Genomic DNA, 17,832 nt, shown 5'->3' on the forward strand with positions numbered 1-17,832 from the left:
CAGATACATTATCTGATCTCCACAGTTTATTACATTAAATCGCCAAGAAATGCATTACTTTTGATTCACTTTCCGATAAAAATGAACGGTTTTCTTGTTTAGGTAAAACTAGAAAAGAAATTGATTTATAATAGAATATGGGAGGTGAGTACTTAAATTCGAATATCTCACACATTGATCGTTCATTCTGTGTAGTATTTTTACATTACCTCTTACATAATTCTTGCCCTACAAGGCAACGCCGCTCCGCTAAGAAGTAAAATATTCAAGCGATGAAACATTACCATAACATAGAAACGATTCCGCAAAAGTGGAAGCTGTTATTAGCCGATGTTATAACGTGCCGATCCGATTCGCCAATTATTTTGAAATTTACCCCAGAAGTAAAAGCACAGGGGAAAAACATAAGGAAAAAACCGCAATGTCTAACCAAGTATCCAGGTATTAAGCCCATGTATCCCTTGTAGGCATTGTAAATGAAAATGGCTAAATAAATTTTCATTTTTGGATTTTAATTAACATTTGTAAATATTCTGCGCTGATGAAGTACCGAGCCGAAACTAAAGTAGATAACGTATTCACAATGGAGAGAAATGACTTTATTTTTTTTCACGCACACTCATTATTTTACCCCATATTTACATTATATCTATCTAAAAATTAAGACTACAAGCAGCTCAATTATGCGAACAGCTAATTATCATTTGTTTGATTACGCTGGAACCTCAAGGACTGGTCGCACAAGGTTTGGATTCGATAATGACTGCAGTGATTACGAAAACGGAGAGGACGTCGTGATGGATGGATGGCTTGCTTCTAAGGCGTCTCGGGAGGATGAAGGCATGGGTGGGCGGCGTCTGGAGAACCCTCACTTCGCCTCCGTGGTCGGGGACAATGGCGATGGCACTCGATCCCGAGCGAGAGTGACCTGTTGCTGTTCCCCCATCCCCCGTTTCTTTATTTCCCCCCGGATACTCACACGGCCGGCACTTGTAGGCCACTTCGACGAACTTCGAGGATCCGGGGCAGATGTCCTCGACGGCCGCCGCACTGCCGCCCAGGGCCTTCGCCGTCACCTGGAACTTACACTGGCGCTTCTTCTGGCAGGCCTCGACCACCGTCTGGAGCAGCGAATACTGCAAACGGCAAAAAAGAGAAAGGGGGTACATGAGATTAACAAAAAAAAGGATATACCTGGGTCCTCCGCTCATTTTTCCGTTTCGCTTCGGTATTTCTCCCTTTCTTTTCATTTTATTACCTCTTTTTTTACTAGGAACAAGCGAATTCCATCACGAAAATGAAAACCGCCGGCATTTTCAACAACGTTTGGCGACCAACTGTTGCTGCTTCCACCGTAAGAATGTAATGCCCTCTCCCACCTTTCCTTTCCCAGGCCCCGAGCACTTGACTTGAGCGTGTATTAATAACGATTTCGCGTGCCAACTAAATCTGAAAGTAATCTACTGGTGAAGGCTGGGAGGAATAATATTAAAATCTCTCTGGCGCTCATAAGTCCATTGCATTTAACCCGACGTTTCCGAATGACGATTTGGAGTTTGATGTTTAAGACAATTATACACGTTTTAGGTTAATCTGCACGGACGGAACTCCTACAGAAAAAGAGAAATGCGAGGTCTCCACAAACAAAACCAGTCTTGTTTCCAAGGGGAGCTTGCGTGTCGGAACTGGGTCTGCTCCACGCCACACCGCACACAAATATAGAAAACATGCAACCAACCCCAACCACTAGGCACGAATAAAAGACTTTCACCGCCACAACTAAACCGAGGACATCGTGATTAAGGAAGCACTTTAGCTTAAGAATTGGAGTGGTATGTATTTATTTCGACTCGCCTTGACACTTGACCGGAAGAAAATTAATACTTTATTCGAAAATCCGCTGAACACATAGGCTCTTTAACTCTCTGGTCATGTTTTCAGAATATTCTGCATCTAATCCGGGAATGATTAGCTTACGAGGATATTAAGGTGGTGCAGGGCTGATCCTGTATGGATTCAGATATAGAAAAAATCTTTTCATTGGCTTTATAAAATATTGGCATTTAATTTGCTTGTGTATCACATTAAAATTTATTTATCATTACTTTACTTAACTATCCAATTACATTGTATTGATACATATTGAAAATTGGTTCCACAAATGCAAATTTTGACGTAATTATAAAAAAATACAAAATAATTCTTTTGCGTTTAATAAACACCAGATTGCTTTTATTTTAAACTAAAAAACAATAAATAACCAACACATTTAAACAAACACATCGTTTTCACCATATTGATTAAAAATTCCATAATATTAGGACTTTAAGCAGTGTTACTTTTCGAAGAAGAATGAATCTTAAGGCGTATCTTTCACAGAAAACTCATGAATATTAACTAAAAAACATTCCGTTATTCTTTATTTCAAATGCTTTTTTGATCCAAGACGTTTTCTTCAATGCCCATAAGAACCTGAGTTATCGATACCCGTTGCAATGGAGAATAAAGGGAAACAAGGCCTGAAAAGTACAACTTTTTAAATCGTCGGATTGTTAAGCGAAATGACAGAATTTTGGGAGATATTCAACATGAGGGAGAGAACACCTTGAATATAGAATATTTTAAAAATAATTATTACCCAGTGGATTTTTGAAGCTAAAAAACATTCGTGCACATTCTCTCTAGGTAACGTTAAAATTACCCTTAAGAACCACTAATGAACCTCTGAAAATATTCTTGAGCGTATTGCTCATTTATTTGCCAACACTTATGTGATTGACGTAGCCTCAGCATATTTTATGTAAATATCAGTTTTTCACAAAGGCAGATATACGACTGCTCCCTAAGGAGTCACTGATTTTGAGTTGCAAAAGAATCTGGTCCAAGGGATGGGTCTGGTGGAGTCAAATTTAACGACAGCCATCAGCATGGCTTACTTAATCTCATTTGACAAGCCTAGCGAAATATAATTGTAAATTTTACCAGCTTCCTTGAATTAAATATTGAATGGTATTTCTTATCATCTTTTACCTCGATTCGGTAATTTGGAGCTACTTTTTGTGCTAAAAGTCTTCTGTTTTCCTGAAAAGACGCTGTAATACTACGAGGGTCATCCGGAAAGTAGTACCCGTTCGTGCCGCATGAAGTGCTGACGACGCGAGTAGCCGCTGGACGAGGTCAGATAGCTTCAGTGGCTTGTCTGCCTTCTCTGAGCCAAGTTGCGTGACGCTAGAATTGCCTGTGTTGTTTCTGTGATTGTTTACAATGTTTAAAAAAATTGAGAACGCCGCCAGTTGTGAAGTGAGGGCAGTGATTAAATTCCTCAATGCAAGAAACGTTCGCCCATGTGATATTCATCGCCAATTAAAGGAGGTGTATGGAGACAATGTAATGGACGAGTCGTCTGTTCGGCGGTGGTGTCGCAACTTCAACATGGGGAGGGGGAACACACACGACGATGAGCGTTCGGAGAGACCGTCTGTCATTACAGACCAACTGGTGAGCTCAGTTGACGAATTCGTGAGGAACGATCGGCGCGTCACAATTGATGACATCTGTGAGCATTTTCCCAATGTTTCTCGAACAATTGTTCATGAAATTGTTAAACACCATCTGCATTATGCAAAAATTTGTGCAAGATGGGTCCCTCGCGTATCTCAATGAGCTGGCGGCGAAGGACTATGCAGCAGGAATACAGAAACTTGTCACACGTTATGACAAATGCCTTAATTTGCTTGGAGATTATGTTGAGAAGTAGTTTAAAGTATCCTCTTTCAAATAAAATTTTTTATGTTTGTTAATATTTACTTTTGTGTCTTTATTTCACGAACGGGTACTACTTTCCGGATGACCCTCGTAAAAATGTAAAATAAGGGTAGTTCGGGTTTTATTCTTGCTAGTGATTTGCTGGCGTGACGTTCACCACTGGATATTACGCAAGAGCTGAAGGACTAGAGGTTCTTTAGGTCTTTATTCTTCAGTATGGTGTTAATAGTACATAAACATATGGAATAGAAGTTAAGTGAAGCCTTTATATATGCTAAATGCATGCAAATATCTGTGATCATTTTCCAATGCGGTCCACTCTGGAATCGATAGAATCTTCGAGTCCTGAGTAGCCGCTAATGAGTCCACATGAAATGCATTTAATAATAACAATAATTGTTTCTGTTTTAAATTAAGTAATTGAGTAATATATAAAACGACTAATGAAAAACATTAATATGCACTGGACGGGAAACAAGGCTTGCCCAGTAAACAGTGTAGGAGGGAAAGTTGTGGGAAGTTGTTGGAAATCCTTTTGGGTAAGTGGATATGTTCCGTCAAATTCTGACAAAGTTCATATTTTCATGTGAAAACACATTAATAAATTGGAAAGCGAGTGGCTCATTAAGACAAATGTTTTTAATACTTGAACTTCAAAATACTTTTCAGATTCAGGGTTGCAATAAGGGATCGAAAGGGGTCAGGAAAAGAGGGGGAATTCCACCTTCCATTGGCTAAGCGTCTTTTTCGTGCTTATAATGAGAACACAAAATATACGATTCGAGCATCCAAAACAAGCGTCCTCTTCCTATGAAGTTTCCACATCATTCCTCATTTGACCAAAGATGCGAATTCAGAAATTGCTTGCTCCTCTTTCGATAGAAGTCTAGTAATTGAGGAGCGCTTCGGATGGCTCCCGACTCAAGCACGTGGGAGGATGCACGACGCAAGGCAGCAGTGACCCAATTGATTAGAACGGCACATACCTTCACGTGACCACTTGAATGGAGCCCAAAGCTTTCGGTTTCCCCGCAGCATGTGGGAATCGTAAACGATGGCGAACGCTTGCTCGGTTATTGACTGCGAGTAAAAGCTTCGGGCAAATAGAAAAAGGTGACGAACTTCATTTTTTTCATCTGATGCGATTGAAGGGAGAACCCCAGTGTATAATAGCTTTTTTTATCTCTTGCACTATCCTTCTACATCGTTTCGCAGACCTTGCTTGGATTGTCTTAGCGTCCTCAATTTAATTTTTATGCAGGAGCACTCTCAAAAATGTATTACAGTATTTGTCAAAGAACAGGTGATTTTTATTATTTTACTTGGTTTAAGGTAAAACTCAATTGAAAACTATTTGCAAAGACTACAGTTGCAACAAAAGAGAATGTAATTGAGCAGATATTGCCGCCAAAAACGGTTAATGTTAATGGTACGTAGACCATTGCAACACTAAAAACACTTCTGAAGACGACAGCCGTGCTGTCGAAACGTCAAATAACATATTGTGAGTGTCCTTTCTATGTGTCTCTATATTCTACAAATCTACATCCGTGTTTATATATATATATATATATATATATATATATATATATATATATATATATATATATACATATATATATATATATACATACATACATATGAATTTGAAATTAAAGATATGAAATTCTCTCACTTGGGTGTATAGAAGAAGAAGGCTTCGGTGGAGGTAAAATCGTGTCATTCACTCCAATTCTTTAGAGCTAAAGACAGCTAAAATATCCTAAATACCCAGATATTTTATTGTAAACTATAGGCTTCAAACCAATCGTCAGTAGAAGTTCTTAGAAAGGACTTTGAATGTATTTCAAGAGTTATTTACTAAGGTATTGATAAAATGACTTTTTAGAATCGCTAACGCTTAATCGTGAAAAATAACGGTATACAAACACCAAACCATTCTCTACAATAAACATCATTCTTCTATCCTGAAATTTTTAGAATTTATTGAAAAATAAATTGCTTACTCTCTCGCAAAAAGCACTTTTATAAGGTTTATGTTCCAAAGTTGCGAGATGTGTCACTTATATTAAGCATTACTAAATTCTAAGAAACTGTGGAAGATACCACTGCAGTAAATTTTTAGTAGAGTCATTCGCTATTAATGCATTGACATTACGAAATTATTATTTCCGATTTTATGATGTCGACACCATTGAAACCGTTGAAACACACATTTTCATAACATACCAGGAACTTAACGATATCAGGTTCAACCTTGTGAAATCGAGCCTTGATAAATTAGAAAAAACATTTTAGATTTTACCAAACTTTATTCCCGTTTCATCACACCTGTAACCACAACTACGGGTGGAAAATTGAATAAGTTGGGCCATGTGGTGTCCAATGTCTAGTATACTAAGGCGGAACCAATTGAGATTGGCGGCTGATAAATAGCCTACGGCATGAGTTAGGGGAAGATGGGAGGCTGGGGTTGATACGACGATTACCGTCTCTGCAGATCCCTAATTTGATTCCATAATCACTCACGGAGAATCGAAAACCCACCACTCCTTAGATGATGAGTAGCTCTGCTGGCAGCCAATAATTCCTCCCATAATGCACCTAGAATACGGTCGATCTCCATGGAACAGACATGCGGTAACACGTAGTTCCAAAACTTCGAGTTTTACGGTGATTCAGACAATCACGAGGGACAAACAGGCTGACCAACTCACTCCATCTCCGTGACATTCCCGGCATTTATGATTCAAATGCGTGGCGCAGTGTGTAGCACTGCCCCGTGGGTTCCTCAGAGACGCCTCTCGGGCCCGGTGAATTGTGATGGAGGAGGTTGTGGTACGAATCATCTCCGCGTTGAGCAGCGAACTCGGTCTCCGGCGGGCTGAAACTGCTCCCGCGACCGAGGACAGACGGAGAATCTCAATATGCCCTCCATCCCCCAAGAGCCAGCTATCTCCTCGCAAATTCCACGGGCGATTTTGACTCGCCGTGCTGACTGAATGACAGCGGCCTTCGCTAATCCAGGGTCGGTATGCAGAAGTGATGTCATAATATTCCCTCCCACGGTCTCGGCCAGTTTGCATTTTGGTTGGATGGGGCAAAATGAGCTTGAACGCCATGAGTTGAGGTGATATGTTTTATTTATTATACAGGGAGGCCTACCGGATTAGAGCATCGAACCTAAGACTACACACCACTCCAAAGCTCTAACTAACATTACACCATATATCGCAAGGCCCCATTTTATACATTACAATAAATCGATTTTGTATCCCTGCATACTTTTTATCTCCTTTAACTTAATACAAAATGCTTGTTATCTTCCTCCTTGTACCTTGAATTTCAAGCATTCTCCATTGTAACACCTTCTTTAATATCCAGTTGTCTCACATTACCTACTGCATTTGCTTGTGCCTTCGAATTCCTCCGTCTCTTTTCACCTACCATGCCTAGAACTTTGCGTTCATTTTTGTCCAACGAACAAGTTTATGGACCATATAATATCACAATCGACATTAAAGTTTTCACCGAACTCTTTCTTTATATTTTTACATATAGTACCTACTATCGAATCTCGTCATTTTGTAAACGCTACTTCACCGATTAAAATTCTTCTACTATAAATGTCACCATCACTCTACCCACCCTCATCAAGAATACATGCAAAATAGGTAACTGTTTAACCAGTTCTAGTTTCTGCGTCTCAGCTTTAATGTTTATCTTTGCTTCCCAATGTCTTGATAATCACATTGACTTTTCTTTCTTATGATGAATTCTCAAACTATGCCTATAACACTCGTTCCAAAACGTGCTTAAGTCATGATTTAAATCCCTTATGGTAACTGGTTAAATAAAGCTTGACCATCTGAAAATCTATATGGAATTCCCCACCTACTTGCATGCCAGCCATTCCCATATATTAATAATATTTTCTCAGCATATCTGTATATATTATTATTAAAGATATCCTAGAGTTTAAGGTAGGTTTTGGATAGACACAAGCTACGAAATAATAAAGCGACAATTACCTTGTATCTCTTATAAAAATACAACCAAAAATCCAACCAAGAATACAAGCGTCATCAAAAATCAACAAAAGGTACCTGATGATGACGCTTGAGCGTTGAAACCGGTTGTACGCTAATAAAGAACAGTGGAAAGTTACTTTGTATTCTTAATTTCATTAACATGAATTTCCACAAGGTTGAGCCAGAAACAATTGAATCTCTATCCTACTTCTTCCCCTTTCTCGTTCGTCTAACATTCTCCCATATAACACAACCTTCAACATTCTAGTTTCATTCGCTGGGCAGAGGAAATATGGATACTTTTCATCCATTGTACCCTAATGATTTCTCCCGACAATTCCCGGTTAATTGAATTTTGACACATAAAAACTAAAATTCGCAAAAGCAACCTAATGTTAACCAGTTATGTCACTAAATAAATTAAAAGTTATATACCATGAAGTCTATTGCTATAAAATCTCTTAAATATGTACTAGCAGCTAAAGTCATGAAAACACTGGCATGGATTCAAATTCATCCCTCAACAATTATTATTTATTAATAATTATAACATTAAAATATTCTGATCACAATTATTAGTGTGATTAATAATATCAAAATGGGAACAATTGGGCTATTTTACACAACCACGAATAAATTAAAAGGAAAGTGGGTAGAGTTATCGAATATAATAACAGTCGACATTAATTCACCTTTAATTATTTTAAGCAGACCATATTTTCTTCATTAATGAGAACTTTGTCTCCTCAAGAAATTTAACAACAATTCAAATTTACACAGCCGTATTACAATTAGTTTCCAACACTTGCCTTGTTTTGCAAATAGAATAACTACATATTAGCTAGGGAGAACGTGGAGCTGAAAGAAATTGTTCTGAAATGAAACGGATTCATATACACTTTATAACACTTCATGTTACAGTCAACCTGACACCTTGTTAGTTGGTACTTGGGAGGGTTAAAGACGTGATTCCATCGCATCACCATTTATTATTCTCCTCAAGTCCACCCGATAAGTTATCGTGAGTAATGGAGCGGCAAAACAGACATCGAGTCTGACTTTGATGGGTCACCAAGAATAGAAATATCTTTAGAGGACTTCAGCTGGGGAGATCAGACCGAGTTTAATTCTACTTACGCCAACTTCTTGAATGATTCCGTCGGCAGCGTTGGAGTTTGATGCGAGGTGATTTACTTTGGAGGATATTTATCCCTTAATTTCATGGAGTTGCCTTTAAGATTCGTTCGCCCCATTTTCCTTTCACTGGACCGATGCCATTCAAAACTCTCCCCATCCCCCTACCTTCGGGTGTCCACGGTCTCTCTCCATTTCTCAGCATCACGTCAAAAACGTCCTCGGAAAAACTGTCCCCGTTAACATTGTCACCGCTTTCAAATGTCGGCGTTAAAATCGCTCCAATAGAATGATGTCCCCATAGGAATTAATCATTCACTAGTCAAGTATAATATTTCAACGAATGACTTTGAAAAAGAAGACACGGTGAAGGACCGAACTACTTCTCCCTTCAACTCCGGTTTAACGGAAAATATTTGGATGCCATGTGAACTGAGCTACGTACTTTGATGCATTCTAGGGTTTCGTTCCATGAAACGTTTTTGTGATGATGAATACGCAAATTTTTTTGTGAATTCTGCAGCAATAATGTTTGCACTAAAACAGTATCTTGAAGCAACCTAAGGCAGGCAGATGTTAGCAATACGATTTTGCGACTAGAAAACGTCTTGACTTTAATTTATTCCCATAATTTCACAACTATGAGCAAAAGAAACGGAACAGGAATTTATATGGGGAATCAAGCTAAAGGAGTGGAAAATATGAATCACCGATATACTATCATATAAAATTTTTATTTCGATAAGTAGTTAACTATTAACTTGCTGGTTGATCCCTCGAGTGGCATTCAGCAATCGTCAATCTGGACCACCTCCTAATACACCCATCTCAAGTTATTTATGCATGGTATTTATTTTAAATGCCGTATTTTTTTACAATTTCAAACGCACTTTAAAAATTTTAGATTGACAACCCAATTCTTTCCATGAATAAATGTGATTGCAGCAAATTCCTTCAAATCATCGTGTTCAAAATTCATTATTTCAACTTAGAAGTACAATACACTGTCAGTCTGCAACCTTATAAGTTCAATTCACAGTGAAAATACCAATTCTAATTGTTTCGTAATTTTGCGGAGCATCTTTTTCCATTTACGGACTGACACTTGCATATTCCAAGGCAATTCGTACTGAATTCTGTGTGAAGGAGGGTCTAGTATGTATCTATGCAGGAAAACAGTTTTCTTATGCCTCTAAATAAACAGGAAAACGTGAAATATATAGTACTTCCGTCAGAAACTTCATAAAAAAATAGTAGAACGTAATTAATATGCCGAAAAATTCCAATTATAATCGAATTCTAACTGTTATCTACTTACTTACATTGATTTGTATTGTGTCGCATATTAAAATAATAATGTAAAACGCCATAAAACCAAAGTAATCTACGCAAAATTTGGTTTCAAAGATAAGAGTAGTGCCTAACTCGTTCAAAGCGCACTCAACTGGAGGTGAAATTTACTCATCTGGAGAGGAGGGGCAGTTTCTTTCCCTTTGACACAGGGAAAGGAACTGCTGCCCAGCACGGCTTGCACTCTACCTTTCAGGGCCTGTGCTGCTTATGGTTTCCCATGAGGATCCAACAAAAGCATACAAGTTGGGTGAACCTGAGGTGGCCGAAGGCAGCCTCAGTACTTTGCCCTCTCATCTTCCAAGACCCAATGCCAATACGATTATATTTTAAATTATTTCAGGTGTAACATTTAAAAAAAATGTGCATTTAAATGGCCGGTAAAATAAATAATGGGGCATGAGGAGCTGAAGAAGCCATTTTCACACCGGTTCACACCTCTTGCAGGCCATTGGTGCCGAGAGCTTTGGTTTCATCCATACAGGTATTATGCCATTCCACCTATGAGGTCAACCTGCTCAGCCCACCCCACGAATCGGGAATCGAAAGGAAATAAGGCCAGTACTTAATATTCAGGAGAAGCATCAATATGGCCTTATTTAGAAATGTTTTAAAGGTTCAGAATGTATTTTACGTAAAAATTATTTTAAAACAATATTAATCGCCATCTAAAATATTGTTATGTAAAAAAGATGTAAATTACTTCAAGAAAGTTTGATTAAACATAAAACAACTGCATTCTTAGCATATTCAATGTCTAGTACCCTTTTATCATTAGACTTCACCTGATTTTTATCAGGCATCCTATATATAGAATGAAATATCAAAGCTTGAAAAGATATTAAGTTATTAATATATGGGGTCACAAAATTTTAATGTCGTATAAAGAACAAAATAGAACTTAAAAATGAGAAGAAATAACTTAATCATAATCCGCGAAAAATAACAACTTTTCAGTTACATTACTACTGTAATGTAGTTTTACGAGCAATACTTAAGGATTCAATGCTTCGTTAAGAAATTAGTCTAGAAAATTTATAATTTAGCATTCTGAGCAAATTCATTATATTATATTGATCAAACCCAAGGCCGGCTGGATAGGTGAGAGTGTAGAGTTCGCCTCTCACCAAATATTCCCTATCACTTCAGATCACTCATACTATTTGACACACGGAAAATCTCATTTCTTGGTGTCAAAGAGGGTCGTCTAAGGGTAACAACTTGGGTTGAACTTAGGACCCTTTGTTTATAAGGTAATCCCAGTGGGATATGACGACACACCTTTTATTGAACATATTCTTGCATTAGGTATAGGATTTTAATTCATACTTCAAGACTTCACGACATCTGAGGATATATTCAATGCTCAAATGCGAACAGCAAAGACATTCGAATATGCCACATTTAAATTAATCTCGGCTTCCTTTGCATTTTCTCGAAAAGGGGGGGAAATTCACCGTGGATGAGAAGTCGATGGCCGATGAGAAGGGAAAAGAATTCAAAGTCGTGGACCATTTTGTCGTTTAATGGCATGTAAGTGCCTCCAATGATCCACGACATATTATAATATGGGCCGTCGATAAGACGGCTCGTCATTAAGTGATAAAATTTAAAGAAACCTTGAGAATTTTTTCTCTCTCTCTCTCTCCATATTTCCATAATTTTGCCTCTATTTCCACACAATTTCTTTTTTTCTTCCTCTCCATTTCACTTGAAACCCCCTCCAACCACTATTTCTCCCCTCTTCTCTTTCCCAAGCATCTCTCTCCTGCTATCCGACGTCCCCTCTCACCCTCTTAGCACTTATGTACCTTTTCTCCATTTTCTTAAGGGGCACGACTCCAAGAGTGTTTCGACACCTTGAGCTCAAAAAACACAGTGGAAATACTACACGGCGAATGCCTTACAGACTAAGTGAATTCTCTTTACCGTTTATTATATATTTCTTGGAGGGCGCTTTTGCACTTGATTTTTTACGGGATAAATATTTTTGCAAGCCATCATCGACGCTGCTTCCTCGAAAAATGCTGAGTACTTTTGAACATAAATACATTCTCGAAAGGATTTATACAAAAAAATGCACTTTAAATGGCACAAAAATGCAAGGTCTTTACAAGATCCGCATCATATGGATCTATCACTCCAGTTTACGTGGAACACATTGCATTTATGGACAGGGCTTTCACAAAATTTTCGATGCAAAAATCTTAGAGAAAAAGTTTGGAGCAAGTATTCATCCCCGTAGATTTAAAAAGTTAACTATTATTTTTTTAAAATGAAGTTGTTAGTACACTATTTTTTCCATTTAGTTTCCAATTCATAACTATGACAATGAAGGAATTACTACTTGAGTGTCTTTCCTTATACATTACTTAAACTATACATAATTTATGCGTCTGAAAAGTTAAATGAAGCAATAGTTTAAAAATGATTTCTTCAGGTTACTGATTTATTCCATTTATCCCGGGTGAAGTGGAATTGGTATATGTACTGTTAAGGAGAATCCGGCACAGGCAATTTGGTCTATACCGAGACCATATTAATAAAGTTCGGATAAATCTGGACTTGGACGTTATTTCGTAAATTTTATTGAGAGATTTCATAAATGGCCAACAGAATAAGAACAATTAAAACTTAACACGCATAATGGCACCGGTCCCATGGTAGTTGCTGGTGCCATTAGCATTTCACTGAGAAAAATATAACTATTTTTTAAAGAATATTAGCAAAAATTTGAGTGAAAAGTGTTTCATGTAATTTTTATAAAACTTTTAATCATAAGAGTTGTTACTGCTTGGATGAAATAGTTTTTGAAATACCATGACGAAATAACATTACAATTTTATAAACGAGGACTCACAGAAAAACGGACATGTGGGCAAGTAGAAGTATTCCCGAAAGTAATCACTAGGTAATGGAGTCTACTTTTTACATGGAAACATTAGGTGTCCCTACCACATCTAAGTATAAAGTAAAAATCACCTAGCTTTTCAAAATTAATATTATAAAATATTCCATGCATACAGCGGTTAGCAAATCGTATCAAATCACGACACAATATGATGGAATAAACTATCATAATACCGAATAAAAAATACTTGGGAACAATATTCAAAGGTACGAGCCAATGTAGCCTCGTAGCCAATTCACGACGGCTCTGCCGATAATTCGTGATATCGATAAAAATATTCATTGGAAGATTATTACATAATACACTTTAAAGAATATGCATATAAATATCGATTTACCTTAACTCAGTCATCAAACAACGTCAAATTTCTTGATTCTTATGTTATTATTTTTAATTATTTTAACCGAAAACATTTCCATGGATTATAGTTTCTATAAATCTTAGTTACTACTTAAACGTGTAATATTTTAAAAATTCGGTGCACGAATCCTCAAAGAAAAATAGAAAATTCTGTTATATATACACGGATATATAACCATATATATGTACAAACACACATATTAATGTGTGTGTATGTATGTGTATATATATATATATATATAGATATATATATATATATATATATATATATATATATATATATATATATATATATATATATATATAGAAGAATTGCTCGTTATACAATAACATAATCAGAAGGAATTAAGTTTGCTGGAACTATATAAACCCGTACCGTGCAATGGGTCACTATTGCTCACTAGTGGACAAAACGATTTTTCCAACTTATAAAATTTAGTAATGCTCCCATAATGTAACATATTTAAAGTAATTAACTTTGTATTTCACTCATGATGCATATATGTTTGCTGCAAGAGATAGTTTCAGTGTTTACATTGTCAGTCGATGTCAATAGTGATATATTTCTTTTATTTCAAACAGAGAGCTTCTCTCTGGTTTTACAAGTACATTAAATTTAGATGAAGGGGAATCTGTAAAAGAACAACTGTAAGAGGTAGAGAATGTCAAAGGTGAGAGAAAAATTCATTTATCAAAGGAAACTTTTTCGTAGGTTGAATCAGGGAGAGAATAAAATAACAATGAGGACCTATAACTTAGAAAACGAAATGAAAAAGAGAATAAAATGCTTACTGTACCGAGACACTTTTAGACAACTTAAAGTTCATTGGAGAATCGGTCTTTTATATTTTTTTAAATCAAAAGGGCCTTAAAAAGGACATTGGACGAAACTGGCAAAGATAAAAACACTTAAAGGTACCATCTAAATAGTCATCAAAAATGAAATACCAACATTAGATGAGATAATCGAAAAATATTAAAGCAGTTAATAAAAATGTGTAATGTTGAGAAAATTATTATTATAACAGAGTAAAGGAAAAGATGTGAAAGAATCATGGCAGAAATAATACAAAACATATTAATAAGAAATTAAATTAGCTGTCGGTCGAGAAAATTCCGGGAAGAATGGGGGAAAACTTATGCAAAGAAGTGCAAGGCAACCCCCTCGGGGAAAAGTTGAAGCAATCTTTAGAACTTTAAAAAGTCTCTTAAAAGAAGGTCATACCAGAGGCATATCCATTCAAAAGCAAAGCACCCAATCCTCATACAAACGTTGGAAAAGTGAATAAATGGAAGAAATACCCGGAGAAACTTAACAATAGGAAGGCACCTAGCTATTGAATCCTTGAGGTTGAACACACAGGATAAAATATGTAAAAGGGTGCCTGTATTGAGATCAGATTTTGATTCCTCCCTCAAGGGAGGTACGCCGCCAGGAAGAGGTGAAATTCCCTCAGCGGTACTTGGCTCCGAAATTCTATCGGAATATGGAAATTGAAATGTGACGTTTATACAAATGAAAAAAATGCGACTGGAATTAAAAATTAAATCAACTCTCTCCACGCAGAATAAAATGAGTCAAATGACAGAGAAAATTTTATTACATCAGCCTTGATGCGCAGCGTCATAAATGCGTAAAACTCCCCATTAAAAATATTATGTAGGATTAAAAAAAAACACGTAATAAAATACAAATGCGGTTTATGCTATCTCGTCTCTAAAAATGCGAAATCGAGAAAAATATGCAAAAGATATGAAGACTTAAGCTTAATCATCGATTTGAGAGGAGAATTATGTATTATACTTCATTATATTATATCATATCATATTATATTATATTATTCGTACATATTATTGTCTGCGCGAAGAAAATGTTGATTAACGTATGAGAAAGATAAGTGCCCTTTTAGGACAGAAGAGAAATTTTCATCATTTGAAGAAAATGCATATTGCAGTGAAAAAATATGGTTGTAGCCACAATGCAGCAAGAGCAAAGAAATAGGTACAAAATTTACGCCGAAAAAAATGTTGAAGCAGTTCTAAAAACATTATGAAAAGAGAGAGGAGGTTTTTGGAGAGCGACCTTTTGAGTTATTACTTAAAACAACAGCCCTGGAAATAAAAAGGAACTTTAAGGACTTCAGATGGTTGTAACCAAGGAAGGTACCAAGGAAAGGTGTGTATGGCAAATGATGAATGGATGAAGGGTCTAGCTGACCGAAAGAGGGAATGGATACCTGTGTAAAAGCAATTAAAAAATAATTTGTGATGACGATTGCCCATACTGTGAATTCTGATGAAAACATTTCTGATATAATTTCACAATAAGATAAAATTATCTGGGAGTGGCGACTAAATGCATAGAAATAACTACTTAGTTATTGTTTCAACCTAAACCGAAGTGAATATGCTTCTTTAAAATATTAGTTATGAATACGATGACATCCCTCATTTTCACCAAAGTAAACGAATAAGAAAAATAACCATGAGTTTTTCAAAGAAAATATTTCAAAAACTCCGTAGAAAGTAGTAAGTAGCGTGACAAATTTCGGAATACTGGCCAGCGTAATAAATGAGGACATATATAACAATTCTGGAGATCAACTACTAGTACTTATTGTATGAAAAGACGTTTCAAGAAAATTTCAAACATAAAGGCAATGTTTTTACTTCATTTGCACAATATACATAAATATATGTTTTTTAATTACCAAATCCACCAAATAATGCGTCAATAATGATCGCCATGACTAAACACCAAGGAGCGAGAGTTCACATGAAGAAATATTCTCAATAAATATCACCGTCGGTAATTTGGGTGCTCAAGACTAAGGTATTCAATCAATGGTTGCAGAAATGTGTGGATTCATAGATAGAATTACATTTAAAATAATAGCTTACAATGGGACCATAATGGGAAAATTTGAAACAATGAATAATGTTGAGTTTTTTTAAATATTTTGGAAATCTTTCAAACCGTCAATCCCTGGAATAAAGTTGGAGAAATCGCCTCACGCAAGTTAAATTGATGAACATATTTGAATTTCCAGTATCGGAAAAAAAACAAAAGAATAAATTACACCATGGTCATAATCATATTTTTGTCACAAGAGGATTATACATAAATCTAACAGTGAGTTTTACACCGATAGTTTCTCCTATGAGTTACATGATTGGACTTTTTAGTACACATATAATTTTATTTATTATAACTCTGGATTAAACGAACAATTTGTTTGAAACTGGTAAAACTCATCCGACCTATTCTTCAAGTCTATATACTGAAATGTATTGATTTTATTAAATGCTAAAAATTTGTTTTTCGGGGAAGCGGCCGAAAGTTGAGGTTATATATACCGGCATTGAAGAACATTAAATGAGGCAAATGTTGATAATCACCAAGGAATGGGAAAAGGGGAGAAATCCGGCGTCGCCATCAGTCTACTCTTTGCGAAAGACGCCAAGGGGTCAGACAATTCAACGTTCCATTGCACGCAACACATATTCAACTTTTTGTGTTTTCCACATACTATTGAAGAGATCGGAATATTATTAATTTTGCCACCATCGGAATTCGAACTTGGGTTTTCAAGATGACTAGTGCTCTGGGATGCACGAGATCTGCTCAAAATGTTCCCAAACTTTTTTAAAGCACCTTCAATTGGTTACTTTTCAATTCACTTGGAAGCTTTGTGCCCGCGGACACCTTTTAAATAACCGCCATCAATCACTTTGTTGATATCTTCTTTTGTTGATTATTTACGGTTGTTTATACGAAGGGGTGTTCGTGGCGTGGCAGAGGACGGCGAAAAATCGGATCTGCGGAAATGAATTCTTGGAAGGATCAGCATCGTCTGTGAAATTCTGCGTGAAACGCTGAAAATCCTTCACGAAAACTTATAAGTTGACTACTAAGGCTTATAGTGAGGATTCTACGAAAAGTAACGAGTGTTATGCGTGACTTACCCGGATCAAAAAGGGGCGGCAATCAGTGGAAGACGGTGATCGTTCCAGAACACCACCAACGTCGGCTGATGATCCCCACATCAAGAAAGTGAACGATCTCGTTCGCGCCACTCGTTTGACCGAGAGGGAACTTGCAGAAGAGTGTGGCATCTCGATTGGTTCGTGCTATGAAACCCTGACTGAAAATTGGAGTAGGCATCGAGTCGCCGCCAAATTTTCGCCTCGCCTGATTACAGAACACTAGAACCAACATCGAGTTCAAGTCTGTCAGAAACTGTTTGATCGAGAAGGAGAGGATGAGACTTTCTTGCCCAG

The 17,832-nt window shown here is 36.8% G+C and overlaps 1 protein-coding gene across 1 annotated transcript in view; it reads right to left on the reverse strand.

The window, feature by feature from the left end:
• The window catches only part of LOC139692080 (protein eva-1-like), a 192,004-nt gene that overhangs the window by 74,529 nt on the left and 99,643 nt on the right, over positions 1-17,832 (reverse strand). Inside the window, exon 3 of the mRNA XM_071590112.1 lies at positions 980-1,136. Coding sequence (XP_071446213.1) covers positions 980-1,136 — 157 coding nt within the window. The remainder of the gene's footprint in view (positions 1-979; positions 1,137-17,832) is intronic.

Source organism: Hetaerina americana, unplaced genomic scaffold (assembly GCF_022747635.1).
Source record: "Hetaerina americana unplaced genomic scaffold, ioHetAmer1.1.p SCAF_4, whole genome shotgun sequence".
Classification (NCBI taxonomy): domain Eukaryota; kingdom Metazoa; phylum Arthropoda; class Insecta; order Odonata; family Calopterygidae; genus Hetaerina; species Hetaerina americana.